The sequence below is a fragment of the Symphalangus syndactylus genome, chromosome X (assembly GCF_028878055.3).
Source record: "Symphalangus syndactylus isolate Jambi chromosome X, NHGRI_mSymSyn1-v2.1_pri, whole genome shotgun sequence".
NCBI lineage: Eukaryota > Metazoa > Chordata > Mammalia > Primates > Hylobatidae > Symphalangus > Symphalangus syndactylus.
Window position 1 is genome coordinate 60,718,379 of NC_072447.2, and position 26,228 is coordinate 60,744,606.

The following is a 26,228-nucleotide window of genomic DNA, read 5'->3' on the forward strand; positions in this document are numbered from 1 at the left end:
GCCTTTTATTTCTTCTCGAGTTACACATTTTAAATTCTGTTAACCCTTTCAGAATGCTAATAAGTAGTGAAATGACTAAAATCCAGGCAGGGAGACTAGAAAATGCAAGGACTGAGAAAACAGCTCCCTGCTCCCAAAACAAAACCAGGAATACCAGGTGTGGTGAATATTTATCTTTTGAGGAAAAATAGATATACTTCCTTGTTACAAAGTGACTTGCTTTCTTCTGGGCCCACAGATAGGGGGTCAGCCTCCCAATTACCCCCAGGCTTGTAAGTTTTACCCGTTTCTTAGCCTGTTTCCTTGCTCTGGAAGAGTACAGTAAGTGAAAATCTCACAAAATGATAGGTTGATTCTTTCTCTTTCTCAAATTAATACTTTCCGGATATGTAGGAACATTAATAAACTGCTCTTTTTATCATATACTTGCTTTTTTAATAGTTAATTTTTAAATTTTGAGTTAAGAGATTTTGAGATAATAAATTTAGACAGGAGTCGCAAAAATAGTGCAGACAGCAAACTTCCCATTCCAGACAGGATGGAGTAGACACATTTCAGTCTATTCCAATTCAAAGTAATGATACAGTGAGTTTAAAGGTAAATGGAAAATTAACCAGGCACAGTAGTGCACACCTGTAGTCCTAGCTACCTGGGAGGCTGAGGCAGGAGGATTGCTTGAGCCCAGGAATTGGAGGTTATGGTGAGCTACGATTGTGCCACTGCACTCCAGCCTGGGTGACAGAGCAAGACCGTATCTCAAAATAAAAAGTAAATGGATGGAAAAAAATATCATGCAAACACCAATCAAAAGAAAACTGGAGTGGCTATACTGATATCAGATAATTAGATATCACAGCAAAGAAAATTACCAGGGACTAAAAGAATGATACAAAGGGTCGATCCACCAACAAGGCATAGCAATTTTAAATGTGTATGCACCACATAACAGAGCTTCAAAGAACACAAAACCCAACAGACCTGAATTGAGAAATAGACAAACCCAAACCCACAATTATGCTTGAGAATGTTAATACCCCTCTTTCAGTAATTGATAGAACCAGTAGACGGAAAATCAGCAAAGATACAGAAGAAATAACATCACCAATCAACCAGATTTAATTGACATTTATAGAATGCTTCACCCAACAACAGTGTAATATACTTACTTTTCAAGTGCACAAGCAACATTCACCAAGATCGACTACATCCCAGGTCATAAAACAAACCTCAACAAATGGAAAAGAAGTGAAATCATATAGAGTATATTCTCAGACCATAATAGAATCAAAGTAGAAATCAAAAACAGAAAGACGGCTGGGCATGGTGGCTCACGCCTCTAATCCTAGCACTTTGAGAGGCCAAGGCAGACAGATCACTTGAGGTCAGGAGTTCGAGACCAGCCTGGCCAACATGGTGAAACCCCCTCTCTACTAAAAATACAAAAATCAGCCGGGCATGGGGTCACATGCCTGTAATCCCAGCTGCTCAGGAGGCTGAGGCACGAGAATTGCTTTAACCCAGGAGGCGGAGGTTGCAGTGAGCCGAGATCGTGCCACTGCACTCCAGCCTGGGCAACAGAGCGAGACTCTGTCTCAAAAAAGGAAAAAAAAAAACAAAACAGAAAGACTACAAGAAGTTCTCCAAACACTTGGAAACTAAGCATCACACTTCTCATCAGTACAGTGGCTTGAATGCCTGAATGTAGATGAAAATATAGCATATCAAAACTCGTGGCAGAGCGCAGTGGCTCACGCCTGTAATCGCAGCACTTTGGGGGGCCGAGGCGGACAGATCACCTGAGGTCAGGAGTTCAAGACCAGCCTGGCCAACATGGCGAAACCCTGTCTCTACTTAAAATACAAAAGTTAGGTGGGTGTGGTGGCAGGCACCTGTAATTCCAGCTACTCAGGAGGCTGAGGCACAAGAATTGCTCGAACCAGGGAGGCAGAGGTTGCAGTGAGCCAAGATCGCTCCACTGCACTCCAGCCTGGGTGCCAAGAGCGAAACTCCATCTCAAAAAGAAAAACTTGTGGGGCGTAACTTAAATGAGTGCTAAGAAGGAAATTTAGAGCACTGAATGCTTATATGAGGAAAAGATGAAAGGCCTCAAAAGAATAATCTAAGCTCCCACTTTAACTAGAAAAAGAAGAGCAAGATAAACCCAAAGTAAGTGAAGGAAGGAAATAATAAAAGAACAAAAGTCAATGTAATCAAAAACAGAAAAACAGAAAAAGCAATCCATCTAAAAACTTGTTCTTCCAAAAGAGAGATTCTGACTTAACTGGTAATGGGTGCAATTTGGACATTGGGATTTTTGTAAGTTCTGCATATGATTCCCATGTGTAATGGGGGTTGAGAACCTCTGCTGGGGAGGCCAAATACATTTTTTTGGGATTTAACATGTATTGGCATTTATCTGCCAGACCCTTTGATATCTCCCCAGAGAAATTTGTTGCCATTTCATTTTCCCTCATTTTTTGTTGCCTTCAAAGTCAGTACTGACTTGTATTTTAACTTCCATGTCTGACTGCTCCTTTGCCATGGGCATTGATCTGACCAGAGGTGAGGGTTTAACAGCAACCCTCCCTCCTTCATGTCACACCCACACCCTATTTGATTGATCTTGGGATTAACTCAAACCCCCCTCTAATTGGTTTGTCACACATCATTGGTTAACAGTTTTAGGCTGTGATCACCCAAGCCACAGTGTTTGGTGCACCTGGTCCTGTGACCCTGGCTCTGTGGGAGCCAAAGGACTTGGTTTGTCAGTTTTTTCCTTGTCTGTCCTCTTTCTGGTGGCCAGTACAGTGCCTGCCCTCTACTAGCACAGTATTAAAAGTTGGTGTGCAGTGGATTTGAACTTGCTCAGTAAGTTTGGGGTCATTTCTATGTGTTTAACCTTATATGTGAGATTTACATGCCTGTCGTTGTTACGAAAACCTGAGATAAAGGTTGTTTTTCCTTCTAATAAATTGGGATGATTACTTTAAATCACATGGATGTTATTGTAAATGTATAATGGATACATGTGGGTAAAAATTTCAGTGTGGAAACAACTCACAGCAGCAGATAAAACAATGGAAATCATTGTTTTTTAAAATCGTTTGAGTTTCTATCTGGAGAAAGAATTGTGTATTTCATAGTAAAAGCATCTCTTATTGATTTACTTTACTCTTAAGAGGTCTTATCTGCAAATGGTATTTTATCTTAAAGGGACTTATGTTTTGTACATGTATATATCTTTTTATTCTTAAGATACCAAGTTGACTTATCTGGGTAGTTGAAATTTTTTTTTTTTTGAAATGGAGTTTCACTATTGTCGCCCAGGCTGGAGTGCATTGGTGCAATCTCGGCTCACTGCAACCTCCGCCTCCTGGGTTCAAGCGATTCTCCAGCCTCAGCCTCCCGAGTAGCTGGGATTACAGGCACCTGCCACCATGCCCAGCTAATTTTTGTATTTTTAGTAGAGACGGGGTTTCACCATGTTGGCCAGGCTGGTCTGAAACTCCTGACCTCAAGTGATCCGCCTGCCTCGGCCTTCCAAAGTGCTGGGATTACAGGCGTAAGCCCCCGTGCCCAGCTGAAATTTTTGAATATATGTACATAAATTAAGAAAATGTACTGCAAATTTTTTAAGTTATTGGAACTAGGGGCCTTTTCTTCAAAAGACATAAAGCAGGCCGGGCGCAGTGGCTCATGCCTGTAATCCCAGCACTTTGGGAGGCCGAGGCAGGCAGATCACGAGGTCAGGAGATCGAGACCATCCTGACTAACATGGTGAAACCCTGTCTCTACTAAAAAATACAAAAAATTAGCCGGGCATGGTGGCGGGTGCCTGTAGTCCCAGCTACTCGGGAGGCTGAGGCAGGAGAATGGCGTGAACCCGGGAGGCGGAGCTTGCAGTGAGCCGAGATCGTGCTACTACACTCCAGCTTGGGCGACAGAGCGAGACTCTGTCTCAAAAAACAAAAAACAACAACAAAAAAAAGACATAAAGCAGATTTTAATTTAGAAAGGGCTAGAACCATTAAAATCTGTCAAGATAACATTATAGAGTTGACCACCCAGTGAGGTCTATATCAGCCAAACAGTGAGCTGAGAAATTAGGGATTGGGGTGGGGAGTGTTAGGAGAGTGATAATTCAATTGTATTCTTCAAATTTTCAATATTCTTTCTTTCAGTAAAGATTTTTTTTAGTTTAGACCAGAGGTTGACAAATCGGCCTGTGAGCTAAATCTAGCTTGTCACTTGTTTTGATATGGCCTACCAGCATACAGAATGGTTTTTACATTTTTAAATGATTGAAAAATAATGAAAGGAAGAATAATATTTCATAACACATGAAAATTATATGAGTATAATAAAGATTTTTTTTTCTTTTTTGAGACAGAGTCTCACTCTGTTGCCCAGGCTGGAGTGCAGTGGCATGATCTTGGCTCACTGCAACCTCCTTCTCCTGGGTTCAAGCAATTCTCATGCCTCAGCTTCCTGAATAGCTGGGATTATAGGCATGCGCCACCACGCCTGGCTAATTTTTGTATTTTAAGTAGAGATGTGGTTTTGCCATGTTGTCCAGGCTGGTCTTGAACTCCTGACCTCAGGTTATCTGTCTGCCTCGGCCTCCCAAAATGCTGGGATTACAGGCGTGAGCCACTGCACCTGGCCACAAGTTTTGATATGCTATATTTTCATCTACATTCAGGCATTCAAGTCACTGTATTGATGAAAAGTGTGATGTTTAGTTTCCAAGTGTTTGGAGAACTTGTAGTCTTTCTGTTTTTTTCTTTTTTGAGACAGAGTCTCGCTCTGTTGCCCAGGCTGGAGTGCAGTGGCACGATCTCGGCTCACTGCAATCTCCGCCTCCCAGGTTAAAGCATTTCTTGTGCCCCAGCCTCCCGAGCAGCTGAGATTACAGGCATGTGCCACCATGCCTGGCTAATTTTTGTATTTTTAGTAAAGAGGGGGTTTCACCATGTTGGCCAGGCTGGTCTCAAACCCCTGATCTCAGGTGATCCACTGCCTCAGTGTCCCAAAGTGCTAGGATTACAGGCGTGAGCCACCGCGCCCAGCTGGAATAAAGTTTTATTCCGGAGAGAGTTGTGTTCATTTGTTTATGTACTGTCTATGGCTGCCTTCATGCTACAATGGCAGATTTGAGTAGTTGTGACAGAGACCATGTGGCCCTCAAAGCCAAAAGTATTTCCCATCTGGTCCTTTACAGAAAAAGTTGGCTGACCCCTGGTTTAGACTCACTTCCCAACCTGGCCTTCTCATGCAAGGTGATTTCTACTCACAGAGTTTGAAATTCCCAAATAATTTGCTAACAAGTCTTTATATTAAAGAGGGTAAGCCTGGTTCCTGGTGACAGAGATAATTGTGATTGACAAAGAAATACTTGTCTGTGGCAGGAATCTGCCTAGGTAAATTTGTATGTTCTTCCTTTATTTTTCCTTGGATGTTTTTTGAGGGCTTTGGAAAAGAGTTGACCTCCAGACTCCTCATCTGGTCACAAGATTCATGAGTCATATGGTATATCTTAATTTTAAAAAATAAGCTTTGAAATGCTGAGATAAAGTCTTCATTTAGAAAAGTTCATTATCCCAACTTCTGCTTCTCTTTCAAAGATTTGTTAGGGGTGAGGAGAAGCAGTGACATATATAGAATATGTTCTCTTCTTATTTTTTGTTTACTCAATCTCTAGATAGATGTTTATGGCTTTAATTACTGGACTACTGAGAAGTGGTAGAAATGAAAGATACGCAAGATGAACAGATTTGAAGGATAGAGTTTTGTTTCCATGACATTGAAGCAGGAATAGAATTGTAGAGAGGGGTGAATTCTGAATTAAAGCACAGGCACTTAAACTGTCTCACTGTAGAGAAGGTTAGGATTGTTTGCCCCAAAGTAGAGGATAATCAGCTCAAGAAACACATTTATAGCATTCATGACTTCTATTTAAGAAATAGTTGACCGGGCATGGTGGCTTATGCCTGTAATCCCAGCACTTTGGGAGGCCGAAGTGGGTGGATCACCTGAGGTCAGGAGTTCGAGACCAGCCTGACCAACATGACAAAACCCCATCTCTACTAAAAATACAAAATTAACCGGGTATAGTGGTGCATGCCTGCAATCCCAGCTACTAGGGAGGCTGAGGCAGGACAATCGCTTGAACCAGGGAGGCGGAGGTTGCAGTGAGCCAAGATTGCGCCATTGCACTCCAGCCTGGGCAACAAGAGCGAAACTCCATCTCAGAAAACAAAACAAAACAAAACAAAACAAATAATTTGGGCCGGGTGCAGTGGCTCACGCCTGTAATCCCAGCACTTTGGGAGGCCGAGGTGGGCGGATCATTTGAGGTCAGGAGTTCGAGACCAGCCTGACCAACATGGTGAAACCCCATCTCTACTAAAAATACAAAAAAATTAGCTGGGTATGGTGGCGCATGCCTGTAGTCCCAGTCCTTGGGAGACTGAGACAGGAGAATTGCTTGAACCTGGGAGGCGGAGGTTGCAGTGAGCCAAGATCACGCCACTGTACTCCAGCTTGGGCGACAGAGTGAGACTCTGCCTCAAAAAAAAAAAAAAAAAAAAATAGTTTGGGAGGTTCTTTGACCACATGGGCAGGAATTCACCCTTCGGGATATAAGAAACATGCTGCTCTGGTCTGACCAGTGGCTTAACTGAAATGTCTTGTCTCTGATAATGGCTCTGAATATTTTCCTGAAAGCCTAAGGGAGCTAGACTTTCAGATGTTTCTTTCCTTAAGGATTACTTCCAAATACCATCACGGATTTATTCTCTGATTTTTATCTCAGTCCTTCTTGAACTTGTTTACATTTTCATTTTGTTTCACTTCTTGAACTGATGAGTTCTCTAAGTTCCCTAAGCATGGCCGAAAGTCCTGTTTTCCTTTTGATAAAATTGCCTTTAGGTTTCAGGGAATACCCCTTTGTTATTTAATTCTATAATTGGGTGAATAAAATCAAGCATCATTTCTACACTCTTCTTAATAGCTCATTGATTTCTGTTTCATCCCTTTAGAGTAAGATTTCTCAACCTTGGCACTGTTGACATTTTAAGCCAGATAAGTCTGCACATTGTAAGGGACTATTTCTGTGCCTTGTAGGATTTTTAACGGCATCCCTCCTGACCTCTACCCCTAGATGCCAGTAACATCAATTATTGTGATAACCGGTAAATGTCTCCAGATATTGCCAAATGTCCCCTGGGGGGCAAAATTGTCTTCAGTTGAGAATCACTGCTTAGATCTTTGGCTTTTCCAAAATGCAAAGTCTGTGCGACTGTCTTTATGACACAGAGATGTCTCTGTTTAATTGATTATATTGCACTTTCCTGGATTTCTTTCAGCTCTGGGTAATGTCCATCTTGAATGACAGCGATGGCCACTTTTATAGTTTCAATGTTTCAAGTCAGCTGAATCATTTGGGAGTGACATGGGAACAGATATCTTGAAATCTTAGAAAAGTATTTTTTCCGGTTGTAAATGTCCTATATGTTTACTCTAAAAATGTGGGGAATGGAAAAATTCAGAAAGAATGTTTTTATCAACCAGAAATCTGTCACTTCAGTGCAACTAATGTTAGTAAATTGGTTTATGGTTTTTACTTTCTATATATTTTATTTCATACATATATAGTAATTTCACTATAAAACCAATTTTTATACATTTTAAAACAGCATAAATGTTTCCCTGTATACCATGTTTAAATGACTGGATGAAATACCATAATATTAATGTACCTTAATTATTCCTCTTTTGTGTGATAGGTCGGTTTCATTATTTTTATTATGAAGTTTTAATGGACATTTTGGTTCATTAATCATTTTCTGTGTTTCAAATTATTTTTCTTTCTTTTTTTATTTATTTTTTTTTGGGGGGGGACAGAGTCTCGCTCTGTCACCCAGGCTGGCATGCAGTGGCATGATCTCAGCTCACTGCAACCTCTGCCTCCTGGGTTCAAGCGATTCTCATGCCTCAGCCTCCTGAGTGGCTGGGATTACAGGCACCCGCCACCACACCCAGCTAATTTTTATATTTTTAGTAGAGACGCGGTTTCACCGTGTTGGCCAGGCTGGTCTCGAAGTGATCTGATCCTGGCCTCAAGTGATCTGCCCACCTTGACCTTCCAAAGTTCTGGGATTATAGGTGTGAACTACCGCGCCTAGCCTGTATTAATTTTCAAGGACGAATGTTAGAAATAGAATTCCTAGGTCAAACGGTGTGAATATGTTTAAAGTAGAGCATTAGACTATTTTTTAAACTGCTACATGGCCCTGCAGAGGGCAGTGAATAGGGGCCCCTTGCACTGACCATGCATTTCCAAAGTATGTCTCATGGGTATATAGTAGGAAAGGAAAGGGCTATGTTTGAGCTAATCACTTTTCCTTTCCTTGGCCTGCATGTTCTTCCGTGGGAATATTAATGGGGAGTCAAGTAGCCACCAAACCACAGGCTTAGGTTCCAGTCCCAAATAATCCCAGTTGGGTTGACTTCCAGACAGTCCTCCTTTAAAAGGATATTTTACCCAAGGAAGACATTTACTCCAGACATTTGTATTTTGCCTAGTTTGCAGTCACGGTTAAAATAAATCACTGTGCTGTTAATCATTGTACTTGAGATGACAGTAGGAATAAGATCTGAAAACTGCCATCAAATTACTGTTCCCAGTGGTGCAAGGTGAGGCCTAGTGTACATTTCGTTTCTGCCAAAATGAAGGTAAGGAAGAAAAGAATGCCTTTATAAAGTCTGTGCTCTGATCTGAGGACTAGAAAATAAACAGCTGAATAATATAACCAAGTGTAAGACATCAAGACACATCACACAGTTACTCCAGGATTACACTATACTGATTTATAGTTTCGCTTAACAAAACATTTTATTCTAAGGTAATTTTTTTCATGGTACAAATACATTTATTTACTTGTTTTCTTTTATGCTCCTTATTCATACTCTTTTCTTCCAAGAAGTTACTTTGACAATCACAGACCTTATTGGGCCTCTTTCCCTTCTAGTTCTTAAATGAATATTCATGACAGGGACATCACAGAAAACAATTGTTTGCCGTATGCTTTCAGGTGTCATCAAGCATCATGCTCAGCCCCTGGGCTGCTGTGACTTTGAGATCTGCCTGGTCAACTAAAGAGGGCTAGTCCTTCTATGGGGCTTTTCTTTCTTAAAAAAATTTTTTGACATAAAAAAAGTTGTACATAGTTAATATATACAACTAGATGAGTTTGGCTGGGTGTGGTGGCTTCACGCCTGTAATCCCAGCACTTTGGGAGGCCAAGGTGGGTGAATCACTTGAGGTCAGGAGTTCGAGACCAGCCTGGCCAACATGGTGAAACCCCATCTCTACTAAAAATACAGAAACTAGCCAGGTGTGGCAGAGCATGCCTGTAATTCCAGCTACTCAGGGGCTGAGGCATGAGAATCGCCTGAATCCAGGAGGCAGAGGTTGCAGTGAGCTGAGATTGTACCACTGCACTCTAGCCCGTGTGACGGAGTGAGACTCTGTCTCAAATCAACAACTACTACTAAATGAGTTTGGAAATAAGTATATACCTGTGAAACTATCATCGCAATCTATGCCATAAACCTATCTATCACCTCCAAAAGTTTCCCTTTGCTCTATTATTCTGTTGTGGTAAGAACACAATATAAAGGCCTATCCTGTTATCAAACTTTTAGGTATACAATATAGTATTGTTAACTATAGCACTCTGCTGTACAAAAGATCTCTAGGACTTACCTTAAATTAAGTAGTACATTCTTAAAATTACCACTTAATAAGGATTCACATGTTAAGTAGGGGTGCCTAGAAGCAGAACCTGAGACAGTATTCAAATGTACACGATTTATTGAGGAGTGTTCTCAGGAGAAACCTGTAAGGGGAAGAGGGTAACAGGGTAAGGAAGAAGGAGCCAGTTAGGGTCTTAAGAAAATCTAGCCATAATCTGTTTGAGGTGATGGCAGAACAATTATTGACTGCAGGCTGCCCCTGGGAGGGAGACTGGAAGAGTGTAATCCCCAGTTCTTGGGAAGAGAGGGGCCATTGTGAGCCATTAGCAGCCAACAGGAAGTAGCTGGAAAATGGGTACAGTATGCTAGCTAGGTAAACAGGATTGGGTGGGGGCAGCACAGTGTGTTATTCCTTTGCCTGTTTATTTTGTGCAGGATACTATGCTAAGAGCTAGGGGTAAAAAATGAACGTGACGGCTGGGCGCGGTGGCTCACGCTTGTAATCCCAGCACTTTGGGAGGCCGAGGCGGGCGGATCACGAGGTCAGGAGATCAAGACCACAGTGAAACCCCGTCTCTACTAAAAATACAAAAAATTAGCCGGGCGTGGTGGCGGGCGCCTGTAGTCCCAGCTACTTGGAGAGGCTGAGGCAGGAGAATGGCGTGAACCCGGGAGGCGGAGCTTGCAGTGAGCCGAGATTGCGCCATTGCACTCCAGCCTGGGCGATAGAGCGAGACTCCGTCTCAAAAAAAAAAAAAAAAAAAAAAATGAACGTGACACAGTCCCTGCTTTCAAGATGCTTGTGGTCTAGTGACAACAGGGCTGACCATGTAAAGCAGCAGTGTCCAATCTTTTGGCTTCCCTAGGCCACATTGGAAGAAGAATTCTCTTGGGTCACACATAAAATACACTAACACCTAATGATAGCTGATGAGCTTTAAAGAATCACAAAGAAAATCTCAGTGTTTGAAGAAAGTTTATGAATGTGTGTTTGGCAGCATTCACAGCCATCCTGTGCCACATGCAGGCTGCGGGTTGGACAAGCTTGATGTAAAGAATATTGATGGTGCAAGTGAGGTGCTTCTTTGCATGTACTTGGATACTTGGATAGAAAGCAAAGGAGTGAATAATTGTGGGAGAGGGACATCTGGGAAGCTTCATCGAGGACATCCAATGAATGAATAGAACCAGGGTTGGGGAAAATGGGCTGGTGAAGGAAAACATGGGGAGGAATTGTAGGTAGAAGGAAGAGCCCTGTGCAAAGGCTGGCAAGCAAGTATGAAACAAGATGAATGTGTTCCTGGAATCACATGGGGCATAGTATATGCAAAATAATTGGAGTGGAGTGGGGGGAACAGCAGTTGATGAGGCCTGAGAGACTGGGAGCCAGAACTGGGCCTCGCAAGCCATGCTGAGGAGATTGGGCTTAGAAGGGGCTCCATTCTTGCTGTCATCCCTCCAGCCTGTCCTCTGGCTTCTGGACCAACTTGGAGTGCTCATTGTCAATGTACCTGACTGCCCCCTGGTGGCCATATTGCTCTAAGCATGTCGCTTTAATGCTTCTGAGCCCCAATTTCCTCATCTGTAAAATGGCTGCTGCTGATATGTGTAGGACTGTTGTTGTGCTTAGAAATAATAAATAGAGATATAAAGATTTGCCATCATTGAATCATTCTGCTGATATTTATTGTTTTCTGTCATTTTCCTACAATAATTAAAACAGCAGTATGTCACAGAAATGGACTGACAAATCACTGGACTTTAAACAGCCCATACTCAAAAATTAACTTGCTTTGTTTTCTTTTCTAAAAGTCATTGATGACTCATTTTCTTATTTCCCAGGACTGGTGTTACTCGTATTAGATAATCTGTTTCCTAGGCTTTTTACTGATAATACAAGATTGTTTCCATCTATAATAAAAAATAGTTGTTACTGTAATTGTTTTAAAAATGCCAAATTTTGCCTATTCTTTAAAATCTCTCTCTGTCAAGAACAGTTTGATAACTCTTTTACTTAAAGAACAGAATATTATAGAAAATGGAGAAACTGTTTTATCCAAAGTACACATACCCAGAACTTCAGATGAGAGGAGTATCCATCTCACAAGAAGTCTTAGGTCTTCTGAAACTCTCAGGGAGGTGAGGAGAGAGGGTCCATGGTCAGCTGGCTTTCTTCACTGAGATTTTTAGAGAATAAAAATGTTTTTTCTATGACATTTGTTGCCCTTGATCCCATCATGAGTCATCCATATGGAGGTTATATTCATTATATTCAGTGGGAACATAAACTTTCATTTCTCTGGGATAAATGCCCAGGAGTACAATTGCTGAGTCATAGTTGCATATTTAATTTTTAAAGAAATGATCGAAATATTTTCTAGAATAGCTATACTATTTTACATTCCCTCAAGCAATGTACGAGTGATATGGTTTCTCTACACTTTCTCCATGATTTGATATTTTCACTATTTATTTCAGCTATTGTAATAATAAGTATGTAATAATATCTTGTGGTTTTAATTGGCATTTCCCTAATGGCTAGTGATACTGAATGTCTTTTCACGGGCTTATTTGCCATTTGCGTTCCTCTTTGATAAAATGTCTGCTGATTTTTTTTTTTTTTTTTTTTTTTTGGGACAGAGTCTCGCTGTCACCCAGGCTGGAGTACAGTGGTGCAATCTAGGCTCACTGCAACCTCTGCCTCCCAGGTTCAAGCAATTCTCATGCCTCAGCCTCCTGAGTAGCTGGGATTACAGGTGCATGCCACCACACCCAGCTAATTTTTGTATTTTTAGTACAGATGGGGTTTCACCATGTTGGCCAGGCTGGTCTCGAACTCCTGACCTCAAATGATCCGTCCGCCTTAGCCTCCCAAAGTGCTGGGATTACAGGCGCAAGCCACCACGCCCAGCCCATCTGTTGATTTTTAATTAGGTCATTTGTTTCCTTACTGTTGAATTTTGAGAGTTCTTTATGCATTCTGGAATATAAGTTCATTGTCAGATAAGTGTTTTATAATAAATATTACATGTATAATATTTCTAAGAAGTGACCAAAATATTTTCTAGAGTAGCTATTCCTTTTTACATTCCCACCAGCAATGTATGAGTGATAGTTTCTTCACATCTTCTCCAGCATTTGATATTACACATGTGTGTAATATGTGTAAATATTGTCCCATTCTGTTGCTTGCTTTGCGTCTTGTTAACAGGGTCTTTCTCAGAACAGAAGTTTTTTAAAAATATAAGTAGATAGTTTATTTGGGCCAAGTTTGAAGACCACAACCCAGCAGCATAGATTCAAGTTGCCCTGGATATGCTTCTGAGAGCAAAAGTCTTTAATTTTTATGAAAACACATTTTTCTTTGCCAATCGTGCTTTAGATATCAAGTCTGAGAACTCTTTGCTTAGCCCTAGATCCTGAAGACTTTCTCTTATGCTTTCTGTAAATATTTTATAATTTTACATTTTTCGTTTAAGTCTGTGATCCATTTTGAGTTACATTTTGTGTATCAGGTTGTGGTAGGCAGAGATGTCCATGTCCTAATCTCTGCAGCCTATGAATATGTTAAGATTGCTATTTAGCTGACTATAAAATAGGGACATTATCCTGGATTATCTGAGTGGGTTCAATGTAATTACATGGGTTCTTAAAAGTGGAAGAGGGAAGCAGAACAGAAGGGTCAAAGAATGAGATGTGATGACAGAAACAGGATCAGAGAGATGCAGTGTTGCTTGCCTTGAAGATGGAAGAAGACAGTCAAGATCAAGGGAGTAAGAGTATCCTCTAAAAGCTGTAATAGGCAAGGAAATGAGTTCTCCCCTGTAGCCTCTAGAAAGGAACGCAGCCCTGATGACATCTTGATTTTAGCTCTGTGAGACCTGTGTCAAAATCCTGACCCACTGAACTATAAGATAGTAAATTTATGTAGTTTTAAGCCACTGAGTTTGTGATAATTTGTCACTGTAACATTAGAAAACTAATAAATAGGTGTTTTAGAAAAGCTTCTGTTAAAATAGGATTTTATACGTTTGGGTATACTATGTATCTGAACAACTTTTATATATGCAACATCCCCATGATATCAGATAAATGAAGTGCTACTCTAAGTAGATCTTTGCATTCAGTGGGGAATAGTTAGAAAATTTATTACTTTTATTTCTGCTTAAATTTCTACATTCACTGTGACTTTAAATTCCCCACTACTACTTTTTAATAGGAAGTGTCTTGTTGTTACTGTTGGTTTTGTTTGCGTTTCAGAAGAGATTTGAATGAAATTTTGCACCAGAGAGCCAAATGTAGCCCCAAAAATTTATGTGATGGGAGGCTCTTTTTAAAAAATATTCAATTGACTTTGACTGTAGGACAAACAGAACCTTAGTTAATCGTCCTGATTCTTGTACTAATTTTATTAGTTTTTTAAATGACAGCTTTGAGATACAATTTGTATACCATGCAGCTTACCCACTTAAAGTATACAATTCAGTTATTTTAATATATTCACAGATATGTGCAACCAATCACCAAAGGACACAATATGTTTTCACACTGTCTTCTATTTTAATTGTTTCTGAGAAGTTAGCTGTTAATTTTATTGGGGTTCTCTTATAAGTGATGAGTTGTTTTTTTTTCCCTTGCTGCTTTCAAGATTTTCTCCTTGTCTTTGGCTTTCAGTAATTTTACTATGAGGAATCTCTTTCTGGATCTTTTTGCATTTATCCTACTTGGAGTTCTTTGAGTTTCCTGAATATGTAAATTAATGTTTTTCAGTAAATTTGAGGAGTTTTTCTAATATTTTTTCTGCTCCTTTCTTGTTCACTTTTCCTTTTGGTACTCCCATTATGTATATGTTGATGAACTTAATGGTGCTCTACATTTCTCTGAAACTGTTTATTCTTCTTTTTTCCATCTGTTCTTCAACTTGCCTAATCACTGTTGACCCACTTCAAGTTCATTAATTCTTTTTTCTGCCTGTTCAATCTACTGTTGAGGCCCTTCAGTGAATTTTTCATTTCAATTGTGCTTTCATCACCAGAATTTCTATTTGGTTATTTTTTATACTTCCTATTTCTTTATTGATAGTCTCTGTTTTGTAAAGTATTGTCATCATACCTTCCTTTACTTCTTTAATCATGGCTTTCTTTAGTTCTTCAAACATATTTATATGGCTAATTTGAAGGTTTTGCCTGTTAAATCTGACATGTGGTTGTACGGGTCATACTTTCCTGTTTCTTTGCATATCTCTGAAGTTTTTGTTGGAAACTGGGCATTTTGGATAATATATTGTAACAATTGTGGGTACTACCCCTCCACCAGGGTTCTTTATTATTATTTGCTTCTTTACTGCTTTAGTAACTGGCTGGATTATTTTATTGAAGTCTATTTCCTCAACCCCCATTCTCACCCTGCAGTATGAAGCCTCTAATGTTGCTCTTCGGGGGTACAAGCTTGTATATGCCCACAGTCACCCTGGGATGACAGTGGTTTTGGTGAGGCTGTCCTTGGCTGTCTCTTTACTTGACCACACCATGCTGTTATGGTCTACTAATTGTTGACTGGTTGCTCTTGTTTTGTTTTTGTTTTTGTTTTTGTTTTTGTTTTTGTTTTTGTTTGAGATGGAGTTTCACTCTTGTCGTCCAGGCTGGAGTGCAATGGCACGATCTCAGCTCACTGCAACCTCCACCTCCCGGGTTCAAGCAATTCTCCTGACTCAGCCTCCCGAGTAGCTGGGATTACAGGCGCCTGCCACCACTCCCAGCTGCTCTGTTGTTTTAATCATGTCCTGGAACATAAATTGCTCCACAAACTGATCCAATCAAATTACAGCTCCTTTGAAGATAGTTCCTGAGATCAGTGTTTGAGATTTCTTCTGACACCAAGAGGCTCTTTCCCTGCTATCTCTTTCCCTGGTTCTCTCTGGCATATTAGGCAGCCTAGGCTTGAACTGCTGTACACTCAGTTGCAAATGAAGTCAGTTTCATTGCAAGAGAATTGAAGCCCCCTGTTCTATGCCCTGCCTCTCTCCCTGGGAAAAATCTTTGAGCCACAGCTCTGGCGCAGTGGATGGAGACAAATGGTGAGCTTCCCCCTCTGAGTGTCAGCCCCAGGTCTCCCAGGTTTGCCTCTTCTGGTATAGAACCCCCACCCCACAAGGTAACGCCAGAGCAATCGAGGCGCTGGTATTCTTGGTGGCACACCCAAGGCATAGCCTCCATCCCATGAGTTGGGGGCTAGGTGGAAGAAGGGAGCCCCCACCTCTCAGCCACATTCTCCTGGAACGTAGCCTCAGCAAAAATAGCTGGGAACAGGATAAGAGATGCCGACATCCTGTTCTTCCCAGGAAGAAAGGAGCTTGGAGCTGGGGTAGAAGGAACCCTGTGTTCTTGGTTACCCTACTCTGGCATGAGATCTGTGCTGGGAGGGAAGATGGAGGAAGTGGTTCTAGATACAAATACTGCAGACTTTGACTTTGCTTTATGAATTTTAGTAGATTTTCTTGAATAAGTACTTCTTCATTTGCTGTATGCCCTTACAACCATTTCCAGAGACTTTAAATGGTTGTGTTTTTTTTAATTGAAATAACTTTCACCAGTCTCGCTGGGAAGAGGGTCGTCCATGGAGCTGCTCACACCGTTATGCCAGAAGTGGAACTCTATAAGCTTTTTAATGTACAATTTTGTTGCTGCTATTCTCAATTGCTCAGAGTGGCCTTGTACTTGGATTTCTACTTCCTCAGTAGATTGTAAATAGCTTGAAGGCAGTAGCCCTGACCTTTATTCATTATGAAATCATGATAGCCCCTGGTAGCATGTTGTATGTTGTGGCACATAAAAGAATGTCAGTCGCTGACTGTATTGCTGTCTTTTCAAGTTTACATTTTCAGCACTTCCTTTGTGACTTAAAGTGCTTAACTGTGTCTTCCTTTTTTCTTACACTCCAGTGCTAGTGTGTTCCCAGAAGGGTGATGCTTCTTTTTTATCTGTCATTGGCCATACTCAGGGAAGTACACTTGAACCGTTAGAAGTTTTAGTCCAAAGCATTTTTATTTACTCTTCACAGTATAGGAGCTTTCTTTAACATTCCTTGTAGTGTATATATAAGTATGACTTTAGGCTACTTATTTGGGATATGGGGACAGGAAGAGAGTGAGAGAGGGATAAAGGGCAGGCAGAAAATCAGTGTGGTCGTGTTCTTAAAGGTGGATGTGCCTCACTTGTTCTTTCTTCAGCCAACTATGTCTCATGCTTTTCAACCTTGGCTCTTGATGGCCCTGCCCTCATGACTGACTTTTTCTTTTCTGTTCGTCTCTTACTGGGGATGACTGGCTGGTTATGGCCCCATGGCTGCCCAACCCTTTGTTTTGGTGGACAGTGGCCATGTGGCCACATCTGAGCCTCCAGTTAGTGCTGTACCACTCATCTGTGGCTTGGGCTTCCTCCTGAGGCTAATGTGGCCTTTCTTAGTCTTTGACATGCTTTGTATTGAAAGATTTGGTAGTACTCTTCTGTCATTATTCTAAGTCATTTGAGAATATTCTTAACAAAAATCATTCAGTTTGTATGATTTGCTTGCTGCTATTTCTGGGATCCGTGGGACAGTGTTGACTGCCCTCTGGGATGGGTGTGTGTGAACTGTTTTATTCAGTGTTTTTCTTTTTCCCAGGATGCTCCAGGATGAAACGCCATAGGCCTGTCAGCAGCAGTGACAGTTCAGACGAGAGTGAGTAGAACCGGCTGGCAGCTGGTAACCTTTCTATCTATATCCCTTGGGAATTTTTCCTTTCATTTGAGGATAAGCCATTTCATGCTTTTTTCAATGGTTAAAAAATGTTTCTGAGAAGGAAAATTCAGGGCACCATTTTCTTATTTAAATTTCATTGGAGATAGATAAATTAGAAGAATTGGTTGTGTGTGGCATATAACTTTTCACTTTTCATTTACCTAAACAACAAAAGCCAAATCTAGTAATGCTTTAACAGAGCTTCTCTAGAAAGAAGAAAAGTACAAGAGCATAAATTGTAGGCCCTAATTCTAATTGTAGCTTAGGTACTAAGTGTTTGACTGTGAGTCAATCATCATTTGTAAAAGGCAGTAACCTTATTAGCAATAGCCTTTGGGGAAGTGCTGAAGGATACACAGATTACTTGCTCCACATTTGTAGTTTTTCCAGTTGTTTTTGGAGATACTTTTTCTTCAAGTGGAATATGAACTGTGTTATTGCAGAACATTATGAGGTGTGATTATACCAAATCAGATAATCTCATCCTTAGCATTGTTGAAGCTTTTGCACTATAGGAGATCATCTATAAATGTCACTAAACTCCATTATGAGGCACTCTTCAGTGCAGTTTGACTGTTTTCTTCAGTGGTATGAGCTCTCTGCTTTCTCCATCATATTTTTCATATTCTCTTGGATGACATTTAGTTTTATGACATTTAGTTATATTAGTAGGTAATGTGTCTCAGTATTTTTTTCTAATTATCTTTTACAGGTCCTTCCACTTCCTTTACTTCTGGCTCAATGTATAGGATCAAGTCAAAAATTCCAAATGAACACAAGAAACCTGCTGAGGTGAGATCATATTCTCAATTTTTAGGCTTAAGCTATAGTTTGGATGCTTGTCTCCCAAAATCTCATGTTGAAATTATATCCCAATGTTGGAGGTGCAGGCCTAATGGGAGATGTTTGGATCATGGGAATATATCCCTCATGAATAGATTAATGCCCTCCCAGTGCAGGGGGGTAAGTGAGTTTCTCACTCTGTTAGTTCCCTTCAGAGCTGGTTGTTAAAAAGAGTCTGGCACCTCCTCCCATTCTGTCTTGCTTCTTCTCTGGCCATGTGATCTCCACATATGCTAGCTCTCTTTTGCCTTCTACCATGAGTAGAAGCAGCCTGAAGCCCTTACCAGCTGCCCAGTCTTGAACCTTCCAGCCAGCAGAACCATAAGCTAAATAAACCTCTTTTCTTTATAAATACTTAGCCTCAGGTATTCCTTTATAGCAATACTAAATAAACTAAGACAACTTTTAAAAAGATAAATGGCTGCCTCCTAACTATATACCAACAGTACCCAGAATGTGAAGATGTGAAAAATAAAGAATGTGTCAGTGGGTAGGCTTGTTTTCTGATGAACTTGTTTTCCAAGAAAGATTTCATTTTCTATCTCCTTTAGGAGAACAATAATCTTCACACTGTGATTTCATTTTGTGATTTCAGTCATCTTCACACTGTGATGACACGCAGTGCCTGGCTTTAGAATATTCCTCCCCTAACCAGGAAGTCAAAGAGAGCCAGACTAGGGGAATTGAGAAGGACCTAGAGATCTCCTGGCCTATGATTGGGAAAAGCTAAGTTAGCAGGTGAGGAGAGATAGTACAGAAAGGGATAGGTGAGTAGGTTGTAGATGGACTACATTAAAGATCATATGGGTCATGGTCTGTGAAGCTGTGATGGGTCCTTACAGCCTTTGGATCACTGCTGGCCCAGAAAGAATAGGTCAATCCTTATCAGGCTGGTCATCTTTTCCACAAAGGACAGCAAAGTGCCAGGGTTCCCCTTGGACTTGATAATGGTTTAGTGGATCCTACAGACTTTGCTCTGTGATAATTAAATGATGAAATGACCTTGTATATCTTCACTTCTACTATGAGTAGACTTCTTTAGCTATAAAGGAACAGAGAATATATTAGTTATGTATTGCTGCATTACAAATTATCACAAAATTCATGTCTTAAAGCAGCACACACTTATATCTCAGTTTCTGTGGGTCAGTAATCTGGGCATGATGTGACTAGGTTCTTTGTTCAGGATCTTTCAAGGCTGAAATCACTGTGGAAAATGGGATGTGTTCTCATCTGCAGGCTTGCCTAGGGAAGAATTTGCCACCAAGCTCATGTTGTAGGCAGAATTTGTCTCCTTGGAGCTGAAGGACTGAGGTTTCTGTTTTCCTTCTTGCTTTTGGCAGAGAGAGCTCTCAGTTTCTAAAGGCCACTTGTAGTTCCTTGCCACATGGCCTTTTCCATAGATCCTCTCGCAACATGGCAGCATACTTATTCAGTGCCAGCAAGGAGAGTCTTTCCCTCCGGTCAGCTAAGATGTAGTGTTACATAACATAATATAATCATGGGAGTGGCATCCCCATCACATTTGCTATATAATGTGACCTAATCAAAGGAATGACATCCCATCATGTTTGCCATATTCTGTTGTTTAGAAGCAAGTCACAGGTCCCACTGCCTTAATAGAAAGGGAGTGACTCTTTGTGGGTTACTTTTGGGTATATCCACCAGAGAGCATTTCTCTCTTCCTTGGAGGTCACTTTTCATTTGTTTCTTTTGCCAGGGATTTTTCTGGGCACAATAGAATGTAAGAGTTTATTTATATATGTCCATGTCATACAGAAAGACTTAGGGAATATAACACACATAAACAGGAGTGGAAGAAATTTCCCATCTGTCTAAAGGAGACTTTGACTACAGAATGGTGAGAAAGAAACCTCGCTACTTACCCTTTTAGAAGGACAGCTGGTTCTAGGACATAAGGCAATTCAAGGGCTTTGGGTTTTGAGGCCTACTGCCTCCCAGGCAGTGGTAATAGTAGTCTTTTTGTTGCAAGGGATAGGGGACCTGGGCTGCTGAAAGCAAATTGTTTTCGTTTAGATTTAATATTCTGTTATAAAAAGGAAAACCTGGTGATATTGTGGGACAAAACTAGCCTTTGCATTAGAAGAGCTTGATCCCATGTTCTGCTTTGCTGGCTTATTTCATCTCTGTGAAATAATTTGTCAGCATAACATGGACATTATCATACCTATCTCTCATAGCTACCGTTTATTGAAGTTTTATGTGCCAAAAGCTTTACATTAAATAGTTTGTTTCCCAAATTTAAACAATTATGAGACTCTCCTTGGATGCCTGTTTAAAATAATGATTCCAGACTTACCCCACCCTGTGACACTACTGAATTAGTATTTCCAAGAAAAGTGCCTGGGATCTGGATTTTAAAAAGTGACTCAGGTGATTTTTATAATCAAGCACATCAGGGAAGTAATATACTCTTGTTCTATTCCTCCAGTAACACTATAAAGTAGGTACTTTCTGGTTTTTTGTTTGTTTGTTTTGCAGGTGATGAGGCTCAGAGAAGTTACTTGCCCAGGGTCATTAAAAAAAGCAGAACTGACATTCAAGTTTTTATTCATCCTGAATCTTGTTTTATTAACCAGTATGCATTGGACATATTATGTAGGGTACAATAACTATATAGTAAACATTTGTTGAAACTTTGGCAGTTAAGAAATATAGGACAGCACCAGTGTTTTCTCATGAGTAGTTATAATCAGAGTTTCCATAATGGAGTGAGAGCAAAACTCAAGAATAGAGAGAACAAACCTGGAATTGAACAGGGGCTGGGAACCCAGGCAGCAAGGAGAATATGGTAGGAACCCTTGGTAAAAGAAGAGAAGTAAAAGTAAGTGGGAATTGGCAAAGGTGACAAGCACACACTACTCACAGGTGAGTCTGAAGGCAGCCTTTGAGGAATCAGATGGAACCACTGTGAATTCTTCCTATTTGGCCTCTGAAACTGAAGCAATATTGCCATTGGCTGCTTTTTATTTATTTATTTATTTTGAGACGGAGTCTCGCTCTGTCACTCAGGCTAGAGTGCAGTGGTGCGATCTCACCTCACTGCAACCTCCGCCTCCCAGGTTCAAGTGATTTTCCTGCCTCAGCCTCCCGAGTAGCTGGGAGTACAGGTGCCTGCCACTGCGCCTGGCTAATTTTTGTATTTTTAGTAGAGACAGTGTTTCATCATCTTGGTTAGGCTGTTCTTGAACTCCTGACCTCGTGATCCACCCACCTTGGCCTCCCAAAGTGCTGGGATTACAGACGTGAGCCACTGCGCCCGGCCGCCATTGGCTGCTTTTTTCAAAGCATCAGTTTATGCCCTATTTCTGATAGCAGACTATCACTTTTCTCTCAATTTCTGGTTTTCCTGGCCCTACTTGCTGCACCTGTTTGCTTCAAACAATTGTTTTAAGGTTCACCTAAGAAATATGACATTGGTCTGCTTCTTTATTTCCAATGTTCCCATTTTTCTTTTTTGTTCATTTGTTTCTGTTTGAAGAATTTCCTTTAGCTATTATTTTAGGATAGGTCTGCTGGTGATAAATTCGCTTAGTTTTCCTTCATCTGAGGATGTCTTGATTTCTCCTTCATTCCTGAAGGATATTTTCACTTGATATAGAATTCTGGTTTCACAGTACTTTTCTTTCAGCACTTGAAAAATGTTGTGCTACTTCCTTCTGGCCTCCATGGTTTCTGATGAGAAATCTGCCCCCATTCAAATAGGTTGTGCTCCTCTAGGTAGTCATTTCTTTCCCAGTTGTTTTTGAGATTTTTCTTTGTCTTTAGTTTTTAAAAGTTAGATTATGATGTACCTGGGCATGGATTTCTTTTGGCTTATCCTCTTCGGGCTTTAGTCAGCTTCTTGAATCTGTAGATTTATATCTTCCACTAAGTTTGGGAAATTTTCAGCGATTATTTCTTGAAATATTTTTCACCTCCACCTTTTTTTTCCCCTCCTTTTGGGGCTTCAGTTGCATGAATGGTAGATCTTTCGTTATTTTCCCACAGGTCCCTCAGGCACTTTTTTTTGTTCAGTGTATATTCTGTTGAACAGATTGAATAATTTCTCTTGTTCATTGGTTCTGTCTTCTGTTTGTTAATTCCATTCATTGGTTGAGCCTATCTTATGAGTTTGTTATTTCAGTAATTGCATTATTCCATCCTAAAATTTCCATTTGGTTATTCTTTATATATATATATATATATTCCATTTCTTCACTGAGACTTTCTGTTTTTTTTGTTTCAAAAGTGTTTGTAATTTCTTGTTGAAACATTTTTATCATGGATGTTTTAAAATCCTTGTCAGATAATTCTGACATCTGTGGATCTCAGTGTTGATGCCTGTTGATTGTCTCTTCTCATTCCCAGTTCTTAGTATGATGAGTGAATTTCAGTTGTATCCTGGACTTTTTTAGTATTATGTCGTTAGACACTGAGTCTTATTCAAATCTTCTGTTTTAGTAGTCCTCTGCTATAACCAGGCCAGTGGGGAAGAGGGGTCCTGACTCTCTACTACCTGTTGTAGAATTCCTAAGCTCCCCATCCTAGCTCTCACTCTCTGGGAAGCAGGGCTGGGGAGTCTCTACTGCTTCATAGAGGTGGAAATTCCCACCACCTCGTTGCCCCCACTGATGATGGAGGGTATGGTGGTAGTGAAGGTACCACCTTATTGATCAGTGATGGTGACAGCCCAGGCTCCCTACCCAGTCTGCCGACATCACATTGAGGAGGAGAGGTGCCTCATTATTGCTGGGAGAGAGTGAACATCAGGACCTCTCAGGTGGTGTGCATTGATGCCCCAATAATCACCGTTTTTTAAAAACCATTTTGAACATCTTTTCTTGAAATATAATTCTTGTAGCATACAATTCACCCATTTTAAGTGTATAATTCAGTGGGTTTTAGTATGTTCAGAGTTGTGTAACCATTACAGTCATAATTTAGAACATTTTCATCACCTCAGAAAGAAACCCCTTACCCATTAGCAGTTATTCCCCAATCTCCCTACCTGCAACCCCTGGCAACCACTAATTTACCTTCCTTCTCTATGGATTTGCCTATTCTAGACATTTCATATAAATGGAATCATACAATACGTGCCCTTTGTGTCTGGCTTTTTTCACTGAACATAGTGTTTTCACCTCTCATGTTGTAGCATGTATTAGTTCGTTCCTTCTTTCCTTCCTTCCTTCTTTCTTTCCTTCCTTCCTTCCCTTCCTCCCTCCCTTCTTTCTTTCTTTTGACAGAGTTTCACTCTTGTTGCCCAGGCTGGAGTGCAGTGGTGCAATCTCGGCTCACTGCAACCTCCGCCTCCTACGTTCAAGCGATTCTCCTGTCTCAGCCTCCTGAGTAGCTGGGATTATAGGCATGCACCACCACGCCTGGCTAATTTTGTATTTTTAGTAGAGACAGAGTTTCTCCATGTTGGTCAGGCTGGTCTTGAACTTCCGACCTCAGGTGATCCGCCCACCTCGGCCTCCCAAAGTGCTGGGATTACAGGTGTGAGTCACCGCACCTGGCCACTTCATTTCTTTTTATGATTGAATGGTATTACATTTTATCAGTACACCACATTTTGTTTATCCGTTTATCAGTTGGTGGACATTTGGGTTGTTTCCACTTTTGGGGTATTATGAGTAATTCTGCTATGAACATTCAGGTACAAGTTTTTATGTTGACGTACGTTTTCAGTTGTCTTCACTATACACATAGGAGTGGAATTGTTGGGTCATATAGTAACTCTACTTAACCATTTAACTATTTAAAGAACTACGAGGCTGTTTTCCAAAGGGGCTCATCATTTTTCAGTCACACCAGCAATATATGAGCGTGTTTGAAATTTGTTATTGCTGTAACAGAGACTTCAAATTCTTCTAGTGACGCTGTTTTTGTCTTTCCTCTTGGCTCAAGGTCTCTTTGTGCTTGTCCTCATAGGAATTTTGTCTCTTGCAGCTCTCCCAAGCTGTTAGCCAGTGTTATTATCCCTGGAGGCTTTAGCGTGGTAGTGGGTATGGGGGAGGGGCAGTATTCGCTAATCTTCTCATTAACTCTTTCTTAGTCTTTAGGGTGCATAGTGGTCCTGTTTCTGGGGGTGGAAGTGGTGGTAGGGAAGGTAGTCTTCAGGTAGAGCCTTTTTTCCCCTGCCTCTATTCCCTCTTTGGCCTGTAGCAGGTATCTTCTGATGTTCTCAGCCTTTGTCCTTCAGGTTCTCTCTCCTTTGATTACCTTTTTGCCAGTTAGGTAACACAGGGAGGCTGAGGCTGGATGCTTTTCCCTTCTCCCGGCAGTAATGAAACTACACCATTGCCCTCACTTAATACCCTTCCCCTGCAGATGAAGCCTTTTGTTTAGTAAGGGAACCAGGGCACTAGGCACCAAGTACCCAGATAGCACCACTCTGGTGCTTTCTCCAGGTACCGCCCCTGCCCCAGCCCTGCCCCCACCCCAGCTTCCCTGTGTGAGCCTAATTGGGTTCCTGAAGAAAAAGCTTGCAAGCGAGTGGGACCCCCTCCCATAACTGCAGCCCCCAGGAACTTCATATTCTCTTATCAGTCCCCACGCAGCATCCAGCGATTCAAAATTTCTAGTTTAATGTTCCTGCTGTGGCTTCTGCCACAGGTAACCAAATGCTCTACCCTGTGTCTCCCTGCAGGCACCTGTCTCTCTGAATTGGCTATTTGTGCTGTGATTCATTTCTCTGGTGGGTTCATGAAAATTTGTTAATTTGCTGCCTGTCCTGTCATTTGCTTCTTATAAAAACGGGAGTTTGTTTTGTTTTTTGTTTTCTGACTACAGGTCTGAGACAAAACCAGAATTCTTGAGCCTTATGATTTTACCGGGAATTAGTCACTGACATGCAATATAAATTATCCCTTTTGCGGAGGATTAATTGGCTGCATTAAAAGATACATATTTTTCTTTGATATCTAGTGTATCAGTGAGATTCTTGTGCAAATCTCCCTCTAATTTATCCTGTAGAGAAGAGTTTCCTAGGGATATGTGAATCCCCTGTATGGTTCAGGGGCTTTGTGTACCTTCTGGAAATTGTATACAGATTTTTAAGGGTATGTTCTTTGTTAATTTTTTTTTCTGAGATAGTAGCCTTATCTGATTCTTAAAAGGGCCCATACTCGTAAAGTTGTTGTTGTTTTTTTTAATCCCTAGAAAAAGTACATAGTAACTGGCTGGGCGCCGTGGCTCATGCCTATAATCCCAGCACTTTGGGAGACTATTAAAAAGTCTTCCATTCTTTATCAAAAGCTAGGACATTTTAGACTACTAGTCTGGTGTGTAAAACATATCAACCTGTCTTAAAACATTGACTGCATATCATCTATAGGCCTGGAGTCTCATTATTATCCAAGACTTTCATAGCAACAGAATGAAAGCTCATATATTTTAATTCAATGGAGAGCACCACATACTCTCTAGTAAAGCCTGTTTACATCATTGTACCTATATTTCTAACAAGCTTAATTACTTGGTTTTCTGACCTACAGCAGATAAAAAGCACTGAGCTACAAGTGCATACTTATTACACAAAAAGGGACATTGAGGGAAGGGAGAATAATTTGCAAAGCAGCCTTCAAATGTTATTTCTTGTGCTAAAATTGCTCAGATCTCTAAATCAGACTTCATTGCTCCCCCTTCTCCATTACACCTCTGTTTGATATGGGGGAAAGGGAATAATACAACTTAAGCAACCCAAAGGTACATTGCTTTATGGTAATTGATGTTGCAGTTGGTGTTAGCCCATAGCCATCAAAACGTTCTGTTTATTCTTTATAAGAAACCTGAGAGTTATTTTAAACTATTTGAAAAATATTTCCATGGGTTTTAAAGTT

At 40.7% G+C, this 26,228-nt stretch overlaps 2 protein-coding genes across 8 annotated transcripts in view; both read left to right on the forward strand.

The window, feature by feature from the left end:
• LOC129475042 (zinc finger protein 674-like) overlaps positions 1–26,228 on the forward strand; it is a 981,285-nt gene that overhangs the window by 516,295 nt on the left and 438,762 nt on the right.
• The window catches only part of JADE3 (jade family PHD finger 3), a 149,798-nt gene that overhangs the window by 59,198 nt on the left and 64,372 nt on the right, over positions 1–26,228 (forward strand). For 4 of the 7 annotated variants that reach the window (XM_055266879.2, XM_055266878.1, XM_055266881.1 and 1 more), the window contains exons 2-3: positions 17,422–17,478; positions 18,251–18,330. In XM_055266879.2, the coding sequence (XP_055122854.1) occupies positions 17,433–17,478; positions 18,251–18,330 (126 nt within the window). In that variant the 5' untranslated portion in view covers positions 17,422–17,432. Of the gene's footprint in view, positions 1–17,419; positions 17,503–18,052; positions 18,127–18,250; positions 18,331–26,228 lie in introns of those variants that run through there. The other 3 variants (XM_055266883.2, XM_055266882.1, XM_055266885.2) reach the window with 3 other exon arrangements.